We start from the raw sequence: 26,258 nt of genomic DNA, 5'->3' as shown, positions 1-26,258 counted from the left end.
GTGTTACCCGCCGTGTGTCTGGTGTGGTGGTGGTGAAGTGCCACCGTGCCGTTATCTACATCCGTTGCAGCAGACGTGCGAGGTTCGCGCCTTCGCGAGAAACTCGGAGCAGGGCTCGAGGGACGAAGTGTGGTGGTGTCCAATCGGGAGAAGAAGATTGTCAATCGCGGGCGTCGGGGCAATGAGTGATCGCTATCGCCATCGGTGGTGATATCATGAGGGAAGTGGACACTTCGGAAACATCCGTCGTATGGCCTGCATGGTGTTACTCAGGTGAGTGCCGATAAAAACCTGCGCTGTGCTGTGGCGTAAACAGATTTTGCGTAATATTCCATGGGAAGACTTGAACGGAAAGGTTCTATACGCCGGACTGGACGACCAGCGTTACCGACTACTCTATCAGCAGGGGTTAAGCTATCCCAACATGCTCGAAGTAACTTTCAAGCCTCTGTTATGTTATGGGTTAGGCTTAGGGTTAAGGTTGATGCGCTGTTGATGATGGCGATACTCATGGAGGGTGTTGATCGCTATGGCGTTCAACAGAGGATTTACTCTAATCGAATCTAATCATGGCTCGTGGAAACAAAGCCTCTAGAGACTCTAGGGACTTTGTTGGGCCATTCGAAACATATTAGAACCTTGAATTCATGCGATTTTACAATAGATGACATTACGCACTGAATGTCGCAAATTTTGTTTTTATGAAAAATGCGTTTGACAGCTACTGTCATTACGCAGTATAAGTTGTTTTGTTTACGTGTAAACAACACCCTTTGTTAAGCAGCTGAAAAAGTCGAGTTTTGTTCCTGATAAAATGTTTTCGCGGGAAGTGCTCCTTCATTACTTCAATATGGAGAAAAGTGCTACCGAAAGTCATAGTATTTGAAGGGTTGCTTATGCTGAACATGCTCTTTCTGAGAATCATAAACGCAAAAAGGTCTGGATACAGCCTGGTGAACCAACTCCTTCGCCACCAAAGTGAAATATTCACTGTACAAAGCTTATGCTGGCCAAATGGTGAAATATGAAAGGTGTGGTCTACTGTGAGCTTTCAAAACGCCTTCGACAAAAATTAATGCTTTTGAAGTAAGCTAGGCCATAAAGCAACCACAATGGTCATAATAAACTGATTTTCTATCGACACGGAATCTGGGAACTACCTGAAAGTTGAGAGAATATCGGACTTTAATTAAAATAGTCATATGTTTTGTTGTTGTAGTTAGGCCATAATTGTTGAGTAAAAACCGCATGAACTAGTTCAAAGTCCTATAATGATATGAAAACTTTGGCTTCACAAGCCCTGCTGTTGATGGTGGTGACATTTAAAAGGGATGTGTTCCGGCGGACATTCTTTTCCAGCTGTTGTGTGAAGTTCATACCTGAAACCGAATTCTCCATTACTACAATGTCGTACCAAGTGTTGTGCTCCAAAGAACAATTACACCGTGAAAGCTTTCACCACTAATCCTTCCTAGCAATTAACGGGAAATTGAATCCCGTTGCCCGAAGATCCTGCTGACGGTCGGTCGGTGACCACTTTCTGACGGCACCACAAAGTCCGTCCGGAAGCCTCCGTAACACGCGGCATCGTCTAATCGACGCAGCGCCACGAAACGGAATCCCACAGGTCGTCGGTCACCGTCGGGCGGCGGCGTGGCGTAATTGGTAAATTTCGTGGAACAAACGAAACGTGGGCCGCGGTCGGAACGAAACATTACACCAAAAATCAATCGCGCATCGCACGGTCGTAGCTACTTTAGCGTAGCGGCGCCACCGTCCCGACACAATTTAATTATGCTTCGCTTCGGCGGAATGTTCCGATTTGGTTCCGTCCTTCCTGCCGGTACTGCACCGAAGCGTGCCAGGATGTTACGCTGTGGTGGGCTTAAGCCACCGGGCCCCGCCTCCCTGCCATTCTGAACCGGGAGGCCGGGAATTGGAAACGGTCAGCTGTGTGCCAGGAAAACTGTGACGTCCGACGGGATTTGAACCCGAAATTAAATTTTGTTTCCAGGAAGCCACAGGGCCACATCGCGCCGCTAATTGTTGACACCTAGCATTCGATAAGGAACTGTTTTAAAGACACCACCGACAGAGACCAACAACAAGAAGCCAGATATGTGTGGCGCGGGCGTGTTAGGCACATTAGTTGGTTGTGACATTTTGGCCTCGTCGCATTCAAATGGTGTGAAGATTTCCATCGGGCTAAGGTCGAGCCGCCGGGCGAGCGAACTGGGCGCATTTGCATAAACGGTACGCTTTTCGGGGACATCGCGAGCTGTGCGATTCGCGGAATTTATTCGCCACGCGGATTCGACTGAGCGTATCAAGTGCGTGTTTGGCTGGATGTTGCTATTTAGAGAACTGTCTGGCCGCCGGCCGTTGCGTGGGGCAGAGATGCTGCCCATTGATAGTTCACGGGGAGCTCGATCAAACACGTTTTGGGGCTCATTCAAAGTTCGACACTAATAATAAAATAGTGGCTAATTCTGGGAATCTCTTGGAGTGAACCTGGCGATGGGAGCAGCTTTTTGCACTGGATCACCCCATCATCGGCAGCAGCAGCAGCAGCCCGGTTCCGATGCGTTCGGTCCGTTTTGCCGTTTGATGTACGGTCAGGTCACATTTATTGACATTTGGATCGTGTTTGCGTGTGCCCGGCACCGTTCCGTTGGCGGCTGCTGCTGCGCTGGTTTATGCGCGCAGCAAAGGAGAAGCATCACACACTTTTAACAACGGTGCTCCCTCGAGTTAACCCCGGTCGGCCCCGGTTGGCCGGTTCTTGGCGGAGCCATGGGTCACGATTCGCGAAGGCAATTACAATTACTCACCGCACGCCGCCGCGACGATCGCGGCAACCTTTTCGTGTGGATGTTGCTGGCTGGCTGGCCCACGTCTACCGTCCGGGTTGGGAAGATCCCAAAAATTTGCACCAACTCGACGAATGTCGACCGACGGGGGATCCGTCGCCGGGCGAATGGGTGAACTTTGGCCGTTTCTGTCTGCCGTTCGCTAATTCCGCCGGTCGAGGTCCTGCTGGGTGAGTGGGTCTCACGAGAATCAACTAGTCGCTGCGCTGCTACTGTTGCCATCACTGCGTTTGATCCTCACGATGCGACGCGAGCTTCGGTGTGATGTTTCACTGCTGGGATCGAGAGTGCCAATGGGTCGTCGTTTTAGGTGGGTCGCAACGTTCGAAACAACTATTTGCTTTTATATTCACTTTAATTGATGGCTAATTAGGACAAATTTGAACTACATTTTGGGAAGGTGCTGACCCTCTAATTTGGGAATTCGCAACCTTTGCCAATAGCAAACATTCGACCTCCTGCCACTTGGGGCTAACTGTATTGGTGGTGAAGCATCTGCTTTTCCTTCTCTGCTTGTTCTCATTAGTAAGCTTTTATTTGGTACCCAAAGCTGAGTTTTGGAAGTAATAGCAAACGTTCATGATTATTCTGTCGCTCCATCTGGACGGCCTAAGGAGACTTTGCGGGCTGGTTCGCAATTCACTACTTTCATGACATGACTAAAAATCAATCTGAGGTTCTTCCTCTAGGAAGCGTACAAGAGGGTTTCGTCAGTTTTGGACATACTTCATGTCTCAGATACGCATATGAGTATTGCGATTACGAAAGTTCTGTATAACCTCAGCTTCAACCGACTCGACACGAGCTGTAAGCGAAATAGTTTCTTCAGATTGTAGAATGACCTTTTGGCTGGCAGCAACCTAGCTCGAATCTTCGCAATTATGTTATTGTTTGAGATATCCTTTGACCTAAAACTGAGATTGTCCGCAGCTTGCTCAATCCCTATGTAGGGCTGAGGTACATCGGAGAGAACGTTTATGTACGTTTAGAACGTTTATGTAATCAGGCTAGACTTGAAGTGGATGGTCTCCCCCAGGTTTCCACTCCAGAGTCCAACGCGATGTTGAAGAGAAGCCAAAATAGGCCGTCCCCTTGGTGCAATCCCTTGATAGTAGCGAGGGGATTAGAGAGCCTGAACTGCTTTTGTGATGGGTTCACGTGTTTATTTAAAGCTAATGAAACACATTTGGCCTAATACAATCGTAAGCAAACTTATGATTTGCATTTAGCAAATTATTTATTGTACGTATGATGTAATGTACTATGTTATCTTTTAATAGTAAATCGAAAGGAAAAGCTAGTGCGTTCGGATTTGTTTCCTAGCTACTAGCTAACTCTTGAATGGCTCTTGTTTGTTTCTGCGCAAAGAAGCTGACAGGTCCTTTTAGAACGGTTCAAATGAACATTAGATACCTTAACATTGAAAAAACCCTTCCATTTTCGGAAATTCCATATTTTACAGATGGTTTTGAATATACCAGGAAACATTTTTGCGACTTCCTAAGATCCAATCCAATTTATCTTGAAGCCTGGCGAAAGTTGTTGTCTAGGTTTATAATGGAATTCAACGGAATTTTAGTCGCTTACCGTTTCAACCACTCATTGCACTCATCTAGCTTCACTCTATAAGTTGCATTCTGATGACGTTAAATGTGTCAAATACTCTACTCCTGAACGAATTACTTTTATCGAACCGGGTTGAATCAATTTTGCGCTATAGTGTTCGCTACGCCATAGCGGTGTACCGTTGTGTACTGAATTGAGTCCACCCGAATCCGAGTTCCGGGCGTACCACTTATTTACTTGGGTTGACAACGTTGCCACAAAGTCTTTATGCTGAGGTGATCGATGGAAAATCAACCAAGATCTGGGTCGCTAATTAAAATTTTTGAAGACGTCTGGAATTTGAAGGCTGTTAAAGGTTCAGGTTCTCTACATACGTTCAGGTGCCGACGACTTCACTTGTGAAGATGTCCAACTTTAAACTGGATTAATTGTGATGATTTTTGTATTATGCTTTCGAAAGCAAAGGTTTTACTGTGAGCGTCTGGTCAATCCCACTCAAAGAACGTTACAGACACGTTTAACACGTTGCATTGTCATCCCCGGAGCCGAGCCGGGGATCACCACGGACCCGCCGCTTATTAGAATGCAGGTTGTGCTTGTAATTGATTCGACATTTCATGCTCCGAAAACATTAATTTCACAGTCGAGCAGCTGCGTTCCTCCGTTCGGTGTCCGTGATGGCGCGGTGTTCGGACCATTTCTTCAACCCAACGGCTTTGGCTTTCGTGAACGCCTGAAATTAAAGCCTATTGTAATCTCGGCATTAAGATGCTTCTGGATAACTGTATCGTGCTCCCGAAAAAAAACCCTGCGCAACCTGGGAACGAACGGAACCGATTCCAACCAACAGATCGACGGCGCGCTAATCTTCGTCTCATTGGACGGCACGAATCGAGCCCCAATCGAGCCCGATTGGATTTGTCTCTCGTGGCACGATGTCCCCAAAGCACGGCTAAGCATATCTGGTTCACCATAAAAATATCTTTTCACTCTGCCACTGATTGGATCCCGCGGATCCCGTTGGACCGTTTATTTGTCCCGCGACCGACCGACATGAACCGACGACGGATCGACATTTGTGTCCCACGGCGGTCAAGGCGGCCACGGCGGCGGTGTGGTCAGGTGGATTGGTGCGTGATTGGCCCGCGGCAGGGCGGACATTCGGGTGGATAATTCCGATTCCGTTTTTCCGCGGGCCTCCATAAAAACGCACCACAATCAAACTTTCTTCCTAAATACGCGACCGCGTGCGTGACAGAGACCGAGAGAGAGAGAGACCGAGGGGGGGGGGACCAGAAGCATGTTGGGGGGATGGTGGTGGTGGTGGTGGTGCTGCGAACAACCGTTTTATCGGAGGCTTCGAGGCGATCGAGAAACGAGAGCAGAGCGCGCGCGAACACAAAACTCGTCAGAAATAATAAGCGATCATAAAACAAGAATCAGGCTTTATCTCAGCAGCATCAACCGGGTTGTTGTGTTGTTGTTGTTGTTGGTCGGCCGGCCGGCTGGCTGGCTGGCTGGTTGGCGGGGCAGGATCACACCCGGGACCGGGCATCCTCGGGCCAGCGATGATTGGGCCGCCGCACCAAACACAAACGGCGACAAACAAGTTCGAACGTAAAGTGAAGCAATAAAATCACGGCTCACCGCGCGATCGCCTCCTGGGCCGATGCCCAGAACCGATTCTGACGGCGGATCCCGGCAAGCCTAATTTGGGTCTGCCGCCCCTCTCCCTCTCTCTCTCTGGCTGTCTCTCTTTCTGTGTTCCAAATATGCGTTGTATTCGATGACGATTTTAATGTGTTCATTTCGAAGCGGAGTATCTCCTCCTGGGGCCTTCAGGGACCGTGCTTGTTGGGCCCCGTTTTATGCCCCCCGTATGTGTGTGTGTGTGTGTGTTGAGTTCTCACACACAAAGCTGGCGAGCGAAAGCTCCACGCATCTTGATTGCCGCGCCGGAGATGTTAAAATTAGAACCAGAACCGCATTTCGACCGCTCGATCCGTTCGGGGTCCGGTTCGTCGGAAAAGGTCATCTTAATATAATGACCATAGGCAAAATTGGGCTGTTAATCCGGCACGGCCCCTGCCGGAGTACCGGTTCCATTTAATTTTCGGGGCGACACACCCAGGGGCAGGCTTGGGAAGGATTTGTTCGCCATTACGGCAAACGATGGCTTGCGGGGGGTGGCCGGGAGGGGAAAGAACGTTTTACGACGAACCCCTCCCCGGAGTGATATGCATATGAAAGACAGAGAGATTTTATGGTTTTACGCACCGCGGGCGAACCGGGGATCGATCTCGGATTTGGGGTCGTCGTCGTCGTCGGACTTTCGACTCGAACGTCTGGATCTGGATCATGTTCGCGAAGAACGGCACCAGACTCCACAGAAAGGCAGGGGACCGGCAAGGGAGTGTGGCTCAAGAAAGCACCCACCAGAGAGGTCCCTTTCTGGGCTGTCCTTCCGTGCCTGGCGAGGCGACCGAGCGGGGGTTCGTGAGATTCCTTTTATTTTTCTTCTGGACCCCGGGCGAGGGTTACGTCAATCGGGCGAAGGGCAAAAGTGAATGTTGTCCAGCGCACCCCGCTCGCGACATCCTTGTGTCCTCGGCCGTTGGTCTTCGCCGCCGTCGCCGCCCGCAGGAAACGAAAGGACCGCCAGGAGAGTTGCCTGGCGGGTGTCCTGTGCTGGAAGATATTAAATTATAACTCCGGTATGGTTTGCAAATTGACTGATTAATTGCCGGTCCTTGTGTGTGTGTGTGTGTGTGTCGTGTGTCATGATTGTGGCAATCAGTTTTATGACACACCACCCTGCGATGATGGCGCCGCGAGTTTTGTCCGTCAAAGCAGAAGTCCTTGCCGCACCCCCGGGAGTCAATCTTGGGATCTTGCAGTTGGCGAAAAGTGTCAAAGGTGACCTTTTTTGGCTCAAAATAATGCGGGCGAAGTCTCCAGGGGTGCCTTGGACGTCTCAATCAACGGCCACACGGACCTCAGAATGATGCCCGCGAAGAACGTATCTCCTGCAGGTACACGGTGGCGCCGAAGTTCTTTCACCTAAATGCGCGCCACACGTGCCGCTGGGAGTGAAAGGAACACCCGAGACCGACCCGAGAGCGACCCGCCTGGTTTCTGGTTTAATGAAGGAGCATTAAAATGCGACCGGCGGAACTGGGGGGCTCCCCTTCTGTTACAGTTTCATCAATGATGAAACGAAACCCAAGAAGCACAAATATAGCTGTGAGTGAAGCAGTGCCGCCTGCACCTGAATGCATCGGATGATAGTAACCGGGCCGAGCCGGGCCGCGGACGCGGTGAAAGGTGCATCCTTTTCGCGAGTGCGCCAGTTCCCGAAAGTAAACGGGCCGAAAATACGGCCGACCACCAGAGCCAGCGCGCGTGAAAAGGTTGGACAAAATGGGGCAAAATGGAGCAAAACTCGATCGGGGCGATCAGTGCGGCCTGCAGACTTTCGCATAACTGGCAACGCTCTCTGTTCGGCGTAACAAAATGGATCTCTGACCACAATAAATTGTGTCTCTTTACTGCTTCATTCGGAGTGAGGTCGGAGTGAGGTTACGTAGGCGTAGGCGACGAGTGCGCACCGCGGCAGAGGACACCTTTCGGCTCTTGCGGGAGCTCCCTGGAAATCGGGAGTTCCCGACCTGGAGGGACCTCAGGTTTTTTGGTACCACCTTGCGATCGCGGTCCTCCTCCCGGTGTGGCAGGTGGATGCCGGTGCCGCCGCCCACCGAAGAAGAGAAAGGAACGTGCGCTCCCGGGTGAACGGGATCCCCCTGCGGGTGACGATCGCCGACTCGGGGAAGAACGCGCCCCAAGAGAAGGGCTCGGGTGTGTGCTCGGGCTGACGGAAGGGTGGCGTGGTCAGCGGGCAGGGGGGAGATTTTTTCCGTGAATCTACTTTTCCCTACCGTGGGCAAATACGCCAAATCATGCGGTTCCCTTGGGCCGAGGCGCCTTTCGAATGTCCTGACAGCGACATTTCATGGCCGGGAGGCGGTAGAGGGGAACACAGACCCGCCCCACGGACAACTCGTTCACTTGCACACACGTACATACCGGTCGGGGTCAGAGAGAGAGAGAGAGAGTCGTGTAATGATTGCACCCGGTGCTAAATGCACTCCTCTTTGGATGATAGAGGATGCGCCGGGGCGCAGGATACGGATCGGCCGGTTGGGCCCGGGTGACCGGAATGACACGTTTCGTAAGCTTCGAGAAGGGAAGCCGCCGCCGGGAAGAGAAAGGAACCCCGACCCAAAGCTGCGATGGCCGGGTAGCCGGGCCGGTCTTCTGAAGATTCCTTCTGATCGGCCCAAATCTTGATCTGTCCGGTGGCCGGCCGGCGGTCGGAGATTGTTTCGTAAGGTCTTGGAAAGTGTCCTTTCGCCGTTGGGTCTCGGGAGGTTAAAAATACAGCACGCCTCACGGGTAGCGGTGAATGTGAATGAAAGTGATCTGGATTGCAACAGCAGCCCGTGCCGAGACTGGGTTGGTTCAGGTGACAGCGTCCGAAGCTTCGTGTCAAACAGGTGAGATCGACTCACTTGGTTCCGATTCCCGACGCTGCTTGCCAATGAACTTTTGTTGAAGGGTCTTCGAGTGAGTATCCTTGAATCAGCTTTTGCAGATCAAGTCTACGGAAGGTCTTCTCCCATATCGACCGAGTCCCATTCGATGACAGCTGTCTGGAGAAGAGTTAATAGCCCCACAGACACGAAACCAGTCCATCCTGGTGGAGCTCCATGGTCTCCGTGACGTAAATTGAAGAAAACAATACGAACCAATCGAACAATTTGGCCGCCCCAAACACACAAACAGGCCGCGTCAGGTTAGTGTCGGGGAAATGAGTCGGCACCGTTCGAGATGCGGCTTTGCGGCGGAGACCGCGTAAGAAGAGACCGCGCTCCACCGCGGCAGAAGTGTCGAGAGTACACAAACACCGAACACCGACGACCGCGAAGACGAAGGCGAAGAAAAGGCGCTCAAAACAGAGCCCCGAATGCGCGCGCAGCTTAATTTTATAATTAAATTGTTTCGCTCGTATTAGGAAATTAGCCGTTCCGATGCGGTTCGGATATAACTGTACTGCTCTCCGTGGGCTTCCCGGGGCCGGAATATGGCGGGTTTGCTTTACTTTCATTTTTTACTTGTACCCACACCGCGGAATAGTTGCGGAAGGCTGCGGGTTTGCTTTTCTGTTGTTTTGTTGTGCCGAATGCCGAAACGTGGCGTGGTAAACCCCAACCAGACCCGGTCAGCGTCCGGCTAGTGTTTGTAGTGCTCCATTCGCTGAGAATACTCCCGCAGATCGCAAAGAACTCGCCAACTCGCGGATCGATCTGTCATCTTGTCACTAATACAACTTCACAGAGTTTTGTATAGTCTGCCTGAACATCAGTTACACTTGTTCCAGCGAGATTCCAATTTATGCATCCTTGAAGTAAGAATCTGGAAGGCCTGCAACAGACGCTTCCACAGCTGTCATGACCACGTCGTTTGATGAAAAACTGTGGTCTTAGGTCTGGAAACAGATGGAAGTCGCTAGGGACCAAAACTGGTGAACACTCCAACAAATGTCACATGCTCTTGTGACCATGTCTTGATTTTTCTTGATAGTCCTGATGAAAAAGAATTCTTTTTTTCTGCAAACCGGGTCTTGTTTCACGAGTTTTCTTCTTCAATTGGTGCAAAAGGTCACAATAATAATTAGAATTTACTGTTTTACCAGTTTGCAAGTAATCCACCAAATTCCTTCCGCATCCCAAAAAATTTTGACAGATTTTTGGATAAGAATTCGTTTCGGAGGCGAAGAACCAGGTTCACACCACTTTTTAGCCTCTTGTTGCTGTTTTTGGACGTCCTTGACATTGATCGTTTTTAAGGCTTATAGGATCGCGTTTAAATTCAGCAACCCATCCTTCTACTGTACTAATTGAAGGCCAAGAGTCCGTATACACTTTCAGCATTCGTTTAAAATGTTCCTTTGCTTCCCATCCAAAAATAGAAAATTCAATCATTCCACGATACTTGATTTTTTTCCATTGTAAAAAATATCGTGACACGTCGATACTAAATGGATTGTAAACAAATAATGAAGTGACAGACTGAAACGAAACTTCACATACGTTCATATGGAGAGCGTACCAACAAAACAAAGAGGTTAGCAGCAGCGCCCTTTGTTATTGAGGCTTAAAACTTATTGAACAGCCTGGTATAACAAGATCTATTAAGAGAGCGTGGTTTTGCGCAGTAATCTGGATTCGTGATGGTTATAGGCGAAGTGACAAACACTTTATTTGACAGATGTCATATCGATGTGCTATAAACTAAAGTTATTATGGAGGCTAAAGGTTGCTATACTTCAACAAGATCTTTTCTTCAAATAGACTTATTGCAAAGTCTACGCTATGGCAGTGCCAGTGTCGGGCGATGACAGTTTGCAGCGCTCCATCCGCTGAGGATGCTCCTGCAGATCGCTGAAGTGCAGATTTAGCAAAGAAAGCAGTTTTCCGACGCCGGCAAATGCAAACAAATGTATTAAGTAACGCCAATGCCAATGAAATGAAGCAATGCCCGGCTTTAGAAGCGTAACCCCGTGTGTCTGTGTGTGTCTCAGATGATCGGTTTCTTCGTCTTCTGCGGAGATTGCATCACCAGCAGAGCGGTCCGAGAGCGACCGGGTGTGCCGGGGTGGAACAAACTGGGATTGATTTTTATTGACCATATAATGGGATCGTTGATTTTACGATATTATATGGTAAGCATTTCCGGCTGGCCACGACGATCATTTTCAACAATCGGTGCCGTATGAGCGCTACAGTTTCACACCTGGGACGGCTAGACTTTTATGGCTCCGGCGTGCAGGTTGCCCGGTTTATCTTGACGTCCGACGGCCCAGGTGTCGATCGCGGCGTCAAGATACCCGTCGCGTCGCGGTCCTAGAACCCGCGAACTCTCCGTCCACCGGAACAGGAGACGGATGGCCACCTAGCGTGAAAGTTCGATTTGGAAGATTTGCTTTTCGTCCGGACCGCTCGGGCCTCGGGCCTTCCATTATTGGGGTGCAGCCACCGGTTACGGATGTTGGGGCCAGCCGCATTTCGCCGCTTACTCTCGCCCCGCAAAAGGGATGGCCCAAGCGGTGCTGAGCGGCCATATGCGTGGCGCGCACTCTCCGTACGCGGAAGGAAATTAATTGAAAAATTGATTAAAACATTTGCCGCCATCTGCCAGCCTGCCAGCCGGCCGGCCTGTCCGGTTGATGGTTGCTCCGATTTTAACGTAAACTGTAACGCACCCATCGGGGCCCATCGTGTAATGTGTTTCCGAGTCGATGGACACGGGCCGGCGGGGTACGGTGTGATCCCTTTCGGCGGGAGGCTCGGATGCTTCGTGGCCACAGCCGCCATTATTAATATTTCCCGTTCCCGGCCATTCTGCTTGGCATTACTCGGGGGAAGGGAAGTAGTTGTAACAGTTCTCGGGAGGGTTCTCCAATATCTCGGGAGGCGCCTCCTGGCGCGAGTAGCGGTGTCCGGATGTAGCTGACCGGCTGGCGGCCGTTTTATCGCCCGGCCTCACTGCTAATCGATTGTTTGCGGCTTTTGCAGCTTTGGCAAATGTTTACCAGTTGGGGTAATTCTTGAAATTATATTGATGAAGCGCACCATGAAGTACGGGATGCGATCTGTTGGGTGTTATCGTGATATTAACTGATTTCTTTTGAGTATTTAGCTCTATGACTTATCAACAACTGCAATTTGCAATAGGAAACATTAACTAGACTTAACTAGACTAGAAACGTATTTCACTTGTAACTATTTGAAGTTTACCATCTACTTTTCGGCTGTCAGTCAATTAAGATTTATTCAAGTAGGGATGCTCTTTGGTTTATGTTGTCCAAAATTGCAGCAATGGATCAGAGCAAAGTTACTCTCTTGGACGGGACAAACGGACTTGGACTTGAAGGACGGGATCTTGGCAAGATGAAGGTTCGGTAGACGGAAGATCCAGAATGATAACCAACTTAGGATCACTGTCAGAGTTTTGTCACTGATCCGTCATTATTTGATTTTTGGAGATCTGCTGTGGGCAGGTCGCTAGATATTGCAAACTTGATTCTGAGTTCGCACCTTAGCTAACTTCGTGTTTTGTTGAGTAAACGGGCACTTTCCAGGTGAGCCAGCTGTTGTCTGGTTTAATTCTCTATATCGTCTGCTCATGGCTTTGCATGGCTCACTGACAGAACGGCTGTCATAGACTTATCGCAAAGGATAATTGTGCAATGCTAAGTTATCTAAAAACCTATGTAGTAAATGTAAACGTTAAGATCGTGGATCTTGACGCCTATCTGCATAAGAATTCTCTATTCTCTTCAAGAAGAGAATAAAAATATAGGGCCTGGTATACCTGATTCCCAAGCCCCACCGAAGATGGAGTTATTTTTGGTTGGAATATGCAGATGAGCATCATCTCACCTAGCATCTTGAAGCACCTACGAGGGGCTTTGTAACGAGCGTGGAGCGCGGAGTGACCTGTACAGTGAGACACGGGGCGCGGAAAAGAACCATTTACGGGGAAATTGTTAATCGCCCATTTGTAGCAACTGGTACGACTGGCCGATATGCAGTTATTCTGACTCCCACTCGGCCGGCTCGGATGGACAAACAGAAGAACAGAACTCTCTAACAGGTGTTTAGCGCCTTAAAGTTCGATTCCAGTGCAGCGTACCGTTGGGTGTTTCCGGATGAAGCCGAAACGAGCCGGCCACCCGGGCCAGGCAAATAGGCACGGCCAACTCCAACGGGGAGGCTCATTAAAAGTAAAGTGTTGAAAACATGATTACTTCTCGGGTGCCTCTCGTGATGGTTTTGGGGGGAGGCTATTTAGCTTCTTCCCCTGTTGTCGGTGCCATCCGTTCACACCCCAAAAACCAGGTGCTTTAGGGAAATTCCTTCATTAGCCCTCTCGCTCTCTCTCTCTCTCACTCTAGACAGCTTTCTAGTGTTTTCGCACGTCCGTCTGCGGATTGAAGTGCTGTACGGAAAATGAAGCGGAAGACCGAGAATCCGCGGGTAAAGTGGCACCGTGTGCCACACGCGCCTCTGTGAATCCCTTCGGTTGGTTATATGATGGTGGAATAGGTGAAGAATTGCACTTCGGCTCGAAGAAGTCGAAGTCTAATCGCACTCTCTAGAACGTTGCTGCCATAGCGTGTCCTCCCGGGTACGTACCGTACCGTCATAAATATCGTCATCATTGTGGCTTGATTAGCCCAACGGAGCCGAGCTGCGGCCGGGCCTCTACGCACATCTGGCGGCCCTTCGCGGTGCGCAGGATCAACCCCCGATGATCGTCCCGATGATCATGATAATGATAAATATGCTATTATGCGCCTACCTTATATCATTCGTTCGTTCGCTCGCTTCGTTCGTCCGCTTCGTCCGCGGCTTTCGTTTTCGGTCGAGCGCGAGCGCGGACCTGACCTCGCTGATTGCCTCTGAATGAGCGATCAACTGCGAGAGCGATCGTCAGTCGGTCTCGGCGGACAGGCGAGCGTTTCGTATGCTCGTAACTGTTTATGATCTATTGATACGCGGCGTTGCATCGCTTCCTATGGGTCTCTTCTTCGCGTGATGGCTGCTAAGAACGCCGCCGCGGCTGTTGCAGCCACCACCTTTCGCCACCGCGTATGATCCATCCAGCCATTATGTGGTTGTTGGGAGCGTTTCCGTTTTGTAAATTGATTCGCCCGCGTCTTATGATCAGCCTGGTTGGCTAGGTTGGTGGCTTTCCAATCGACTCCTCGCGTCCCAGCCTGGACACAGTTCACACAGTTACCCGCACAGGTTCGAGAGCCTAAAACTATGAAAGGAGATTTGTAAACAGATGGCTCAAGCTGTCAATTTGGTCCTCCTCATTATGCTTTTTTGACAACACTGCCTTATTTTAACATCAGGCAATCAAGTTTGCAAGTTTGCAAGTTAATTAAATGAGACCACGTCGACTTCTGTGCCTCAAAATAACGTTTTGCGGGGATCTGTTACCTGCTGTTGAAAATTGCAATGGAATCGCATTAAGTGATTGTCGAAGCTTGCTTTTGGAAGATCGCAGTGCTTTGAGTGGTTTAAAAAATTAAAACATGGCGATTTTGACTTAACAAGCAAAGAGCGTCGGAGGACTCCAAATAAATTTCGAGGACGCTGAACTACAAGAACTTTTGCACGAAAATGCTACGCTAACATCAGCTAAATGTGTCCGAATACCTCACGTTTAAAGGCCATGATTCAGAAGATTGGAAAATGAACTGAACGAAAGGCAACAGGAAAACCGAAAAATCAAATGTGAAGTTCTGCTCGGAAGGTACAAAAGGAAGTCATTTCTCAATCAGATCGTGATTCGGGGATGGTAAATGGATTTATTTTGAGATTCCCAAAAAGTCCGGAAAGTCATCAACTTCGACTGCAAAACCAGATCGATTCGGCAAAAAGCGAACGCTGTGTGTCTGGTGGGATCAGAAAGGTCTGGTGTACCATAAGCTCCTAAAACCTGCTGAAACCATTAATACAGATCGCTACTGTCATCAAATGGACCATTTGAACCATCGAAAAAACGACTAGAAATCGTCAGAAGACACGCTCACTTCGATTCCTTCAAAAAAATCAAATTTGGATGACTAATTGGTTTGCTTGAAAAAACGAAGAATTTTTTTGGCGTGCCAGAGATGGGAGAAATCTATATCTGGCGATAGCACATACTTGAATAGAGTTTTTCATTTCATTGCAAAAAACATGTGATTTGTTTGAAAAAAGTTTAATTTCGCAATATTAGACCTGGTATGGCTGGCTAGACCTGGAATCAGCGCCCAAGTTGTATCCAGTCCAGTCGATGGACGTGGAGACTGCGTTTCAAAGCTGGCCACACAGGACTACTGTTGGAACGGACGGACAATTCCGCACACTTAGCAACAATTTAAAACTTTTCCATTGATCTACACACTGTCGCGACTCTGGGGCTTCGAACTGACGTCTTTCGCTTGGCAAACGGACGGACGTCGGTGCCGCGTTGACAGATGATCTACGCGACGTGCCAGCATTTTTCCCTGCAACAGGCTCCAGCTTGTGTGTCTGTATGTGTGTGTGTGTGTGTGAATCACACCGTCGAGTCCTCCACGCAAACGGCAGCATTGTTCCCGCCACGATCACGCCGCCCACAGCCAGCCTACCGACGATGGATGCAGCACAGGAAGTCGCTCGCTCCGATCCCCGTGAGGCAAACGGTATCATTTTCCTACAATCAGCCAGCCAGCCAGCCAGCCAGAGCCAGGCCTCGGAACGGTTCTCGGCGCGAACCGTTCCGAGTCGATACCGATTGAGCTTCGCTTTTCACCCCCCGGGGGCCAAGGGGCGACCACGCAACCGCGCCACGCTAGGTCCTCGGCGGCGGCGCGACCTGTGGAGGCTGTTGTGGAGGGTGTAATTTATTATTTAATGTGCCGCGTGCGCGCGCCGCCCGGGGGGGGACCTCGCTCTCTGGTGGCCGGCCCCAGCGGAGCCTTACAAAGCGCGAATCCTTAGCTGGGGCCCGTAGCGTCGGCGGCGGCGGCGGCACCACTCAGGAAAGATCACGCTGATGAAGGCGACCAGCAGTGCCCGGAGCCCGCGCAGGGCCCAAGACGGCGCTTAGCAAACTCAGCTCCTCACAAGTCGTCCGATGAAAGAAGGGGTCCCCCCGATGTACCATACTGTGCGCTGGGCACTGGGCTGCCTGCGCCATGGCGTCGATCGGCAGCAGCAGCAGTAGTCGTAAGGAGCAGAATTGAATTGAAATAATTTTGATTAATTGCTGATTCAGCGAAATGCAATTAACGATAAATACGGTAGGGAAAGGTGGAATTATTGACCTTTTGCTTCTTGCGTTAGTCGCTGGGAACAACGAGCGCGGATGCTGACCGGAGCGTCGTGTGGAGGAGCTCGCCTCGGGACGGCGCTCCAACATGACCTTCCTTGACGATAGAGAGGCAGAGGAAGAAAGAGGAAGAGAGAAAGAAAAAGAGAAAGAGAGAGAGAGAGCGATCGCTCGATGCATCATCGATCGCGGTATTTGCGCGCGCGGAACCGTTAGCCACGACGACGACGAAGGGCCCCGGGTGCAGTGAAAAGTGCATGCGGTGGCATTTTCCCCACCTTTCCCCCACCTTTCTCCCGCCTTTCCTCGACTGATGGACGACCGTTTGTGTGCTGCTGCTGCTGCCCGCCGGACCTAGGCCGAACTGATTGGTTCCGGTCGCAGCAGCGGCGACGGAGTCGCGCGCAATCCGCGGAAGGTCGTTTGTCGCACCGGGGAAAATTGCCTTTGTGGTGCTCGTGTGTGTGTGTGTGTGTGTGTTAGTCGGTGCATTGTGTCGATCCCGATGGCCGTGGCAAATTGTTGTAGGCTCTCTCCGTGCCACCCCACGCCACGCCACACGACAATGTCGTGCCCGAGGGTGTTAATTGTGTGCGCGGAGGAAGGTTTTCCGCGCGGGAATGGCGGGGGGAAGGGGGGCTCCGGGACGCTGTGGGTCGTGGGTCACGCTGTTTGCTTAAAACTTTAATTGTGTTACTTTCTTTCCATTTTCCGGGGCCATGTCCTGTTACGGCTTGTTTTGAGGGTGATGAAAGGTTTTTTCGTGGACGGAAAGGACGGCCGTCGGTAAATCACCATTTTGTTGTGGCGCGCGATCTGTGTCTGTGTCGATCCGTGGGACGATGGGGATTGGCAATGGCTGCCATGCTTCGTGGTTTATCCTTTGCTTATGGTTGACCTTTTGAACCTCAAAAGTCAGAACAGATTGGTCATCGGTGCCATAAGTACTCTACAGACTTCAATTACGATTATATTTGTTCTTTTCTTATAAAACTGAGAAATTTGACATTATATTCGCATCAGGCAACTTTGTTTTACTTAATCTTTTTTAAAGCTCTGGCACAGAACCCGCGGTCACTTGTTTTGGAAGCTTTTTTTACCCTTTTATGTATGTACTAGCAGGCCCGGCGAACTCTGTTTCGCCCCAAAGGCAATGGGCCCCTGGTGATAGGAGCAGTCGGTAACGCTCGTCCCTGTATCGCAGCTGGCCATGGGTTCGATTCCCGATTCCGGCGTTCCAGGGGGGTTGGCGCGGGACTAACAACCCGGCCCGTAAAAACGAACGTTTAGAAAGAGTATCAGAGATTAACATTGTCGCTGGTTGGTGCAGGCTAAAACCGTTCAGCGGTCGTTGTCCAATAAGAAGAGAAGCACTTCATTTCGTCAGCTGATCTTGGAATTACTGGCAGTGTTTGGCGGAAATTTCAGGACAGTAAAATCATTGCCCCTCCAAAACATCTCGCAACATGCGCAAAACATCTCGATTATATACGTCATTCAGTTCACGATTTGGCGCTGGCATTCCTAATCGTTAGCTGGTATCTCCTTATTCACCTGAAGATCAGGATTGCTGGAATTGACACGAATCTTCACATTTTTTCCCAAACAAAACACGGTACGGTACAATTTCACTATTTTTAAGTAAATACTTACTGGGGAATGCTTCCCTACGATTAAAATTATTTCCCGAAAAAGCAAGTGTTTAAAATGAAGTATTCAATATTATTCCCACGCACGATAATTTTTTTACGACGCGAATGATGAAATGAGATGTGAATAGTCCAACTGCTCGCGAGAGCGGGGCGGAAGCTTGAAATAGAAGTAAACAATTGCCCGCTATTACGCTCTTTCGTCTTTCTGGCCTTTGTCGCTAAACAATTGCTCGCAGTGGTTCGCGAGAATAACTGGAGGCTCTCTCACTGGCTGACAATTTGCCAAACTATTCGGCGTTCGTGAGAGAGAGTGTAAGCATACGCAAGAGAGAGACAATTGCTTGCTGTTTCGCTCTCTGTCTATCGTTTGTCGATGCCGCCTCAGCGGGAGAGATCGCGACGACCTTATTTGTTGGAAGGGGGAAAGGGGGGTGGGGGAACGCTGCATTAGTGAGAAAGAGAAGCCAACAATTGTTTGCTATTGCGCGCTCTGTTTGTCCCGTTGCAGTATATGAAAAAAAAACACATTGTGCGTATTGTGGCTTCATTGTGACGCGATCGGATTATAAAAAGTATCCTATGTTACCCCCTTGGATCTAAGCTACCTCCACAGCAATTTTCAGCCAAATCGGTTCAGCCGTTCTTGAGTTCTGAAGAGAATAACAATAACGCGGTACTCTTTTATATATATAGATTTTGTAAACAAAACCCTTTTTATTCTTCGACATTGAAACGATAAACTGTTGACTTTTATGTTTATTCTACATGGATTATAAAATTATATATTTTAACAAATTTCGACAGCTTTTTTATCTTCAATGGTTCGCTTATCAATGTTCGATCGAATGCTCGCATATCACGCAGTCCAATTTGAGCCTTAGCTTCCCTCAGGTTTGGGCGCATATTTGTTGTTCTATTTTTCATCTTATTGTAACGATTGCCATTGCCTTAAAACATTTCGCGATCGGTATTGTAATGATTTTCTTTACTTTTTAACCAATAAAGTGGACCATTTTGAATTTTTTGGTGATGTCTTTCGCGGAAAGTCTAGTTTTCCACACAACTTTCCTGGGAAAGTATTAGTTTTGCGTGTTTCTTCAAAACACTATGTTTTCGATGGTCCGATTTGCGTCAAATATGCATAATTTTGCTGTACTTGTTGCCATTTCAAAGGTAGCTTCATAATGCCTCTCTCATCGAAGTCTTATTGGCGTCGGTCTTTATTGGCGAAACACTCTAGCAGTCTATTTTCTAAATTTTCTCCAAGCAACAGTTTCTTATCAGTCAGGAGGTTTTGCAATGCGTGAAAAAGGTGATAATCGCTTGATGGAAGCTCCGGACTATACGGTGGATGCAATCAAACTTCCCAAATCTAGACTTCCTGGATCTAGTGTTTGGTCATACGGAAGCATCTCATAATAAGTGATCCCTTTCAAGTCCCACCAAATACACAGTAGAACCTTCCTGGACGTTAATCCAGGTTTGGCCACCGGTTGAGCTGCTTCAACACGCTTAGAGAAGATAGTTTTCCCATAATATAGTGGTATGTGACCCATTTCTCATATTCAGTCACCATCCGTTTAAGAAATGGGACGATTTCATTCCGCTTGACGCTTCAAAGCTTTGCAGATGGAAATTCGAACCATCATGTTTTGGCTAACAATTTCGCCATTATCGTAGAAAAAACAGTAACATGTACCGAATTTGCTCTTTTTGTTGAATTCCATTGTTTGACCGATTACAAGATATCGATCACTACCGAGCCATCTGCCGAGAAAAAATTGATTTCTTTTCATCCACCCAATGTTTGAGTAGGCAACTTAGCGTCTGTAGGCAAGTTCCGAGTGATTTCGCAAGGTCACTATGAGCCATAAACGCATTTTCAACACTTTTCTGCTTGGTTTACTAACTTTTTGTTGGTTCGACTGCATTGCCAAAACCATGCACGACTGTTTAAACTAGTTCAAAATGTTTCATTGTAGGCATTTACGCAAAAGTATATCAATAACCACGAGAATCACTTAAGTAATGATTGTTAGTGATCCTGATATTAGTTCAAGTAATCGATCGTTTGAATTGTACTTGGAATGGAATCTTCGATTATCTTCATCTACCAGGGGTGTGCGTTGAGAATGAGACTGTTAAAAAGATGGCTGTACCTGCCGATTGGGACTTCCCAGTTTTGCGTTCATTCATCATTACCTTGTTTTGACATCCGGTAAATGATTTCAGGTCGAAAAAAAAATTATTTCGGTTTGCAACCCATCTTTGAAAGGGTTAGACCATGCAACTTTTGTGCCTGAAAATGACGTTTTGCGGGGATTATTATTTTTCTGCTCCTCTTGAAGAAAACTGCTTCGGAATCGCACCAAATGCTTGTCGGGACTTGTGTTTGGAAGATCGCAGTGCTTTAAGTGGTTTAAAAAATTTCAAAATGGCGATTTTGACTTTACAAAAAAAAGCGTCGAAGGACTCCAAAAAACGGACTTTCTGATGGGACAGAAAGGTGTGGTGTTTCACAAGCTCCTAAAACCTGATGCAAACGTTAATTCCGATCGCTACTGATAACAAATGATCAATTTGAACCATGCATTGATCGAAAAACGACCAAAAAGCCAATTTGTTTCAATGGAGGCGCCTGGTGGCCCGTGGAATCAAGCACCAGGCGCCCAAAAAACAAAACTGTTTCAGGATACTATCAAATCACTTGGATGGGAGCTGCTATCCCTCCCCGCGTTATTCACCAGACTTGGTTCTTTCCGAATATCATTCATTTTCATCGATGGGACACGTATTGGCTGAGCAGCCTTCGTTTTCTACGAGGAAGTCGAAATGGGATGACTAATTAGTTTACTTAAAAAGTCGAAGAATTCTTTCGTCTGGGAATCCATGATTTAGCAGAGAGATAGGAGAAATGTATAGCTAGCGATGGCACATACTTTGAATAAAATAGAAAATCGCATTAAAATTTTATAAACATTTTTTGTGTGTTCAAAACAGTCTCAATCTCAACGCACACCCCTGGTAAGAATGTTTATTTCAAAGTTTGTATAAGAATCTGATTGATTACGAAGCCATTACGAGAGAAATGTTTTACACACATTTTATGTAATACCTGTTCTAAACTGTTTCTTTGTGGCCTATCAACTTATGACAACTCCCAAACATTAACACGCGCGTACGGGGAACCCGCGGTTGGACCTCCTGCTTCTTGGTAATCCGTTCCCGGTGATGGCTCGGTTATCGATTCCTGTTGCGTTGCGACGAAAAAATACGACGAACTCGTATTACCTCCACGCGCTCCACGGGGTCTGGCTGTTACGAGTGATATTCCTTGATATTCCCGAAGCGATCGAAGCGCGCCCCGCGATGGTGATATTAATATTTTTATGACCAATGTTGTTGTGGTTGTTTGGGGCAAGATTCTCGATCCCTCCACACCGGACCGTCGACAAATTAATCAAATCACCCATCGTTTGCATCTCCCAGCAAATCAGCGTATCCATTTTCGCGTGGTGGAAGTTTATTTTCGTTGGTCCGGAGGGGGCCATTTATCGCCCGGCCGTTGTTTGGCCTTCGCGGGGACCACCATTTTGGGGGCGTCGTGGTCGTGGTGTCACCTGGCACGGGGGATCACTCATCAGTCGCTGGATTTGGCTAATGGCAGGATGATTCTTGTAGCGACTCGGTGGCTCGATGAAACGGTCAGGCGAATCGCTTAATGGACGGTGTGATGCACACCGCCTTCGACTGGGCTGGACTTTGGCTTCGATTTCGACGGGTGAAGTCAGCCAACCCAGGCCCGGGTCTCGCGTCTGCGTCGTCGTCGTCGGCGGTAATTTATTCCAAAATTGATCGGTCATTCCGTCGCGTACGTGACGCTATGCGCCATCCGCAGGCGATTCCCCGCGGTTCGCGATACGCTGCGCACGTCTTCGGGTGGCGAGGCCCTGCGAGGTGCAGTGAGTGATTGGGGCCGTGACAGGCCTCGACCCCGGCCCCGGCGGGCGGTGTAGGTGCTGTCGACGACGGAACGACGTGAGCCTGGGGAGCGTTAGCGACCGAAGACCTTCACTCGGATACGTCAGGTTGAATTCGGCGATCGTCAATCGAGCATGACTGGAGGACAATCCCGATGTCAACTCGCGGCAATCACACACACAACCGATGACTGGCGGGCGTTGACGAGCATATGAACCCCACATGCCATACGGGATTTGCGTCGCCGATAAATTATTTATTGATGACCACCGCCGGTCAGAAGTGGGTTCGCTTCTTTTGGGCTCCATTTCCATTCTCGGGTTTTGCGATTTGGAGGTTACCGGGAACCGGGTTGGACAGAGATATGCGCCTGATCATGGGGCGTTTGGAGTCCACAAATGCATAAGTGAACAGACGGAAAAGCATATTAGGCTCAGGGCGGTGGGTCTCCCTGAATTCCAGCCCAGTCTTCCGCCCCAATTCTGTCCGCGTAAGGGTGTTCCACCTTCAAACCGTTTAACCCTACTCGGTCACTCATTTTTATCGCTTTATTTCGAATCGACACCTACACACTGACTGGCGCTTGGACTTTAAGTGACTCACTGTTACTCCGCACACAAACACCGACCGACGTCGCGACCACCGTGGCCGGGCAACGGGCAACGTGAACCGCATGATAAAAATGTTTCTCTTTGTTCTGTGCGGGTTTGTTGAAGCTTTCGAAAACTCGAAGCTCGATCGGCCCAAACGGAACGAAACCTTTAACTGCTGAAACCAGCGCCAGCGACGTAGATTTCCCAATTGCTACCTCAATTGCAGCTTTTAGCTGTAATTCCAACTTCTTCATACTTCCGGTTCCTAGACTCGCAGTAAATAGAGATGACTTTAATAGACCAGACTTGAAATAAAATTGCATGGACAGTCAATTAACGACCAGGGCGTTAATTAATTGTCTATGCAATTTTACTTCAACGGTCGTTTGAACCTTCTTCTTCGTCTGAAAGTCGGTTTGATGTCCTTTATCTCTGATAAATTCGCACAAGCTCATCTGGGAACCAAAAGTCGTTAGTACTCGAATCGAATCGGATTGTTATCATATTGAAATGCTAGAGTTGATACTTGTACCCCAGGACCAGACAAGAAACACCTAAAGCTTGTCTGTCCAAGAACTAGCTCAAATTGTAATTTAATTTTTGGTAACTCCAGACACAATTCTTCCCTGCGAACCTCTATGAGGTATAATGTAGCCATCTCTAGGAAGATTGGCGATTTTCGTAATGGTTAATCCTAGAGCAAAGAGGAACTGTCGCTGGCAATTGCTTCTCGTAGCTTGGGAGATTCGGGACAAGTGACAAATAGCATTCTGGGTCGGTGATTCCACTAATCAATCTTCATCAGATATTGCGTCCTGTAGCGTCTTCCTATTCCGATAACTAAACAGATCAATTCGAGGAACATTGCCAGCGAGGTGTTAAAGTCGATCCTTTATGGAGCTCAATACATCAATTTATGGATGATCCAATTGGCATCGATGATGTACGAGGGCTGTTCAAAAATGTCTGGGGATTTCGTGTTTAAAAAAAATTGGTATATTCATTCAGCCAACTAGGAGACAAAGTCAAAGACTCTATAATATTACAACAACAATGGTTTGTTCATGAATATCTATTTTCTCTCCTTTAAAGTAATCCCCATCAGATATTTTTGTTCTCCCACAAATCCGGGCCTTTGTGGTGGATTGTTTTGCGCAAATTGCGCATAACTTGCAGTTAGTATTCCTTGTTGACTGTTCTATTCTTTAGCAAGAACTCATGATGCACCACGTCTCAAAAATAGTAGCACCATAAGCCATTGTCAATATTCGGATTCAGCGCTTTTAATTTAGTTTTTCACACAAAATTTGATAAAGATTTTGAGCCATCCATTTCTGGAATAGACAAAAATCGACGATGAGCCAAACACGTCCAAGCAAAGTAGCTGTCAAAAATTGAGCGACCATTCAAAATGGTCGAACTTTTCGGCATAAGTGGGTGACATAAGTAGCAACATAACGTCACAAAAAAAAAACGAAAATCGAATATACGTAACCCGCAAAAATTCAAAATTCCCAGCAATTTTTGATCGCATGTGTCAGAGTCAGCAGGAGAGGACCAAAATAAAATTGGATGATTTATTCCCATTTGGTCTTTTATGTTGATGTTCCGGTTACTCGTTTCGTATGATGTCTTTTCGCGGCCAGTTGTCTAATTAAGGCTGTCACAGCTTCCCGAAACACGAAGATGACTGTTGAAGGTGATCAAACGAACAAAATGGAAACCAGATTAGCCATCAGGAGCTTGTGACGTCTGGTTGGTGGTACGCAGAGCCGTCCACCCGAAGTAGCCGAGATAGCGCATTCCCACGAAGGCAGCACCCACGGCAATGTTTTGGGGAATGCTGCGAGACTCCCACTCCGGGACTTCGGAACGCCAAGAGGGCTCCCGGGGAGGATGCTCGGCCCCGTAATCGATTAGATGCAATCGATAGGCTATCGAGAGGGTGCCAGAGCCGCCGGAGCGTCTCAAAAACGCAGAGGGTTCGATTACTGTTCAATTGCCGAAGTGTGTGTGGTGTAGGGTTTTTCCCGCATTCCGAGCATAGTTCTCTCGCCCGGAAGGGTGGTGGCGCTCGTCAAGAAGCGAACCACCAGAAGCACCATTCAGGGAGCGGGCGGGGGCCAATCGTGCCTTCAAATTTCATGCCGTTTAAAGTAGATGAAATATTTGGCTCCGAGGCGCCCGGACGGGAGCAGCTTCAGCCCAGCCCCGTCGGGGTGCTCTTGTAACACTTTATGGAGTGGTCACAATGACGTACCAGTAATAACCTGTGGATAACCGCGCCCCTTCGCGCGCCGATGGGAGTGACTTGCAACTCGTGGCCCGGTGTCTGGCCGGCTGGCTGGTGGCCGATTGTCCGCGGTTGAACAACGCCGTTGAACTTCAGATCTCCGGAACGAACGGCCAACGTAAACAATGTGGAGCCTCTCCCGGCCCGGCCCGGAGCTGTACCGGAACCGTCGGGCTGTGGCCTGGAGAGCGTTCCGTGTGCCAAGCACCTGCCAAGCCTGCCGGCCGGCCGGCCAAGGGGAAAAGAGAAAGGCGGTCTCGGAGCGAGAGAAGCAAGCAAACTGAAACGGGCGAACACCATTATGCTTATGATTATCAAATGAAATTGAGCTATGCTTCCGATGCCGGTGCGCCGCTCGCCGTGTGGAACCCGTTAAAAAGGACACGGGAAGTGTCGGGTGCGCGGAGGGGCCCCTCGCGGCCCTCGCGTCCCTCGCGACCTCCCCACCCAAAAAGGGTTGCGGGTAGCGAAAAATTGTGATTTACGATTCGTTTTTTTTCGAGCTTCTCCAATCTTTCGCGCCTCGCCCGGCGGATCCGGACCGCACCCTCCGGGCCTCCCCTTCCCGGCACGGCGCACCGATTGGCGATCAGAGGAAATTACTTTCTCACACCTTTTAATTTTTCGATAAAGATCCAATCCATTTGCCACACACCACCGACCGACCATCGGCGACCATAATGAAGTGATCTGTGAGGTGGCCAGCAGCGGCAAATGGCGATCATCGGAGAGCCGTCGGGGACCGGTGGCAGGTGCCCGGTGGTCGCTGGATTTCACGTCGAATTTCACCGGGCGGCGGTGGGTGTGAAGCACGGAGCAAACACCATCACACGCATGCGTCACTTCCGTTCCACCTGGCGTTCCACCGGGGCCGTTCTTGGTGGCCCCCTGGTCTAGATCGTCGTAATTGGAACCGGATCGAGAGGCCCCGAGAGAGGCGCGTAATTGAACCTCCGGCGCACACGACGACGCGGTACGGGCGACGTCCGAGTCCGAGGTCCGGGTCCGGCCACATCCGCGTGGGGACCGGCCGCAAGATGGCGCACCGCAGCGTTATTAGGAAAACTTTCTACCAAAAAAAAAGCGAAATAAAGAAACGAAACGTTCGATGGCTATCTGATGGGGGGAAGTAAGGTAAATTGGATCCGCGAGCTGAGCGGGTGAGAGGGCCGTAAAATCCGACCGGTACGGACCACGGCGACGGGGACACACACGGCCAAGCCACGCCAGACCAGGCTTTTAATGACAATTTACGGGGCTCGGCGCTACGCCGTTGATCTCGATTTGATTAGGCCGTGGCCGCGGCGTCCACTAGCGGCACACGCCGTACTCGCCGAATTATTGGAGGACACATAAAAGGCACTTAAACTGT

General features: G+C 49.1%; 1 protein-coding gene across 1 annotated transcript in view; it reads left to right on the top strand.

The window, feature by feature from the left end:
- Nucleotides 1-145: 145 nt before the first annotated feature.
- The window catches only part of LOC128270605 (uncharacterized transmembrane protein DDB_G0289901), a 72,225-nt gene continuing 46,112 nt past the window's right edge, over nt 146-26,258 (top strand). Inside the window, exon 1 of the mRNA XM_053008015.1 lies at nt 146-273. Within this exon, the coding sequence (XP_052863975.1) occupies nt 216-273 (58 nt within the window). The 5' untranslated portion in view covers nt 146-215. The remainder of the gene's footprint in view (nt 274-26,258) is intronic.

The sequence above is a fragment of the Anopheles cruzii genome, chromosome 3 (assembly GCF_943734635.1).
Source record: "Anopheles cruzii chromosome 3, idAnoCruzAS_RS32_06, whole genome shotgun sequence".
NCBI classification, from domain to species: domain Eukaryota; kingdom Metazoa; phylum Arthropoda; class Insecta; order Diptera; family Culicidae; genus Anopheles; species Anopheles cruzii.
This window is presented reverse-complemented; position numbering and strand designations above follow the sequence as displayed.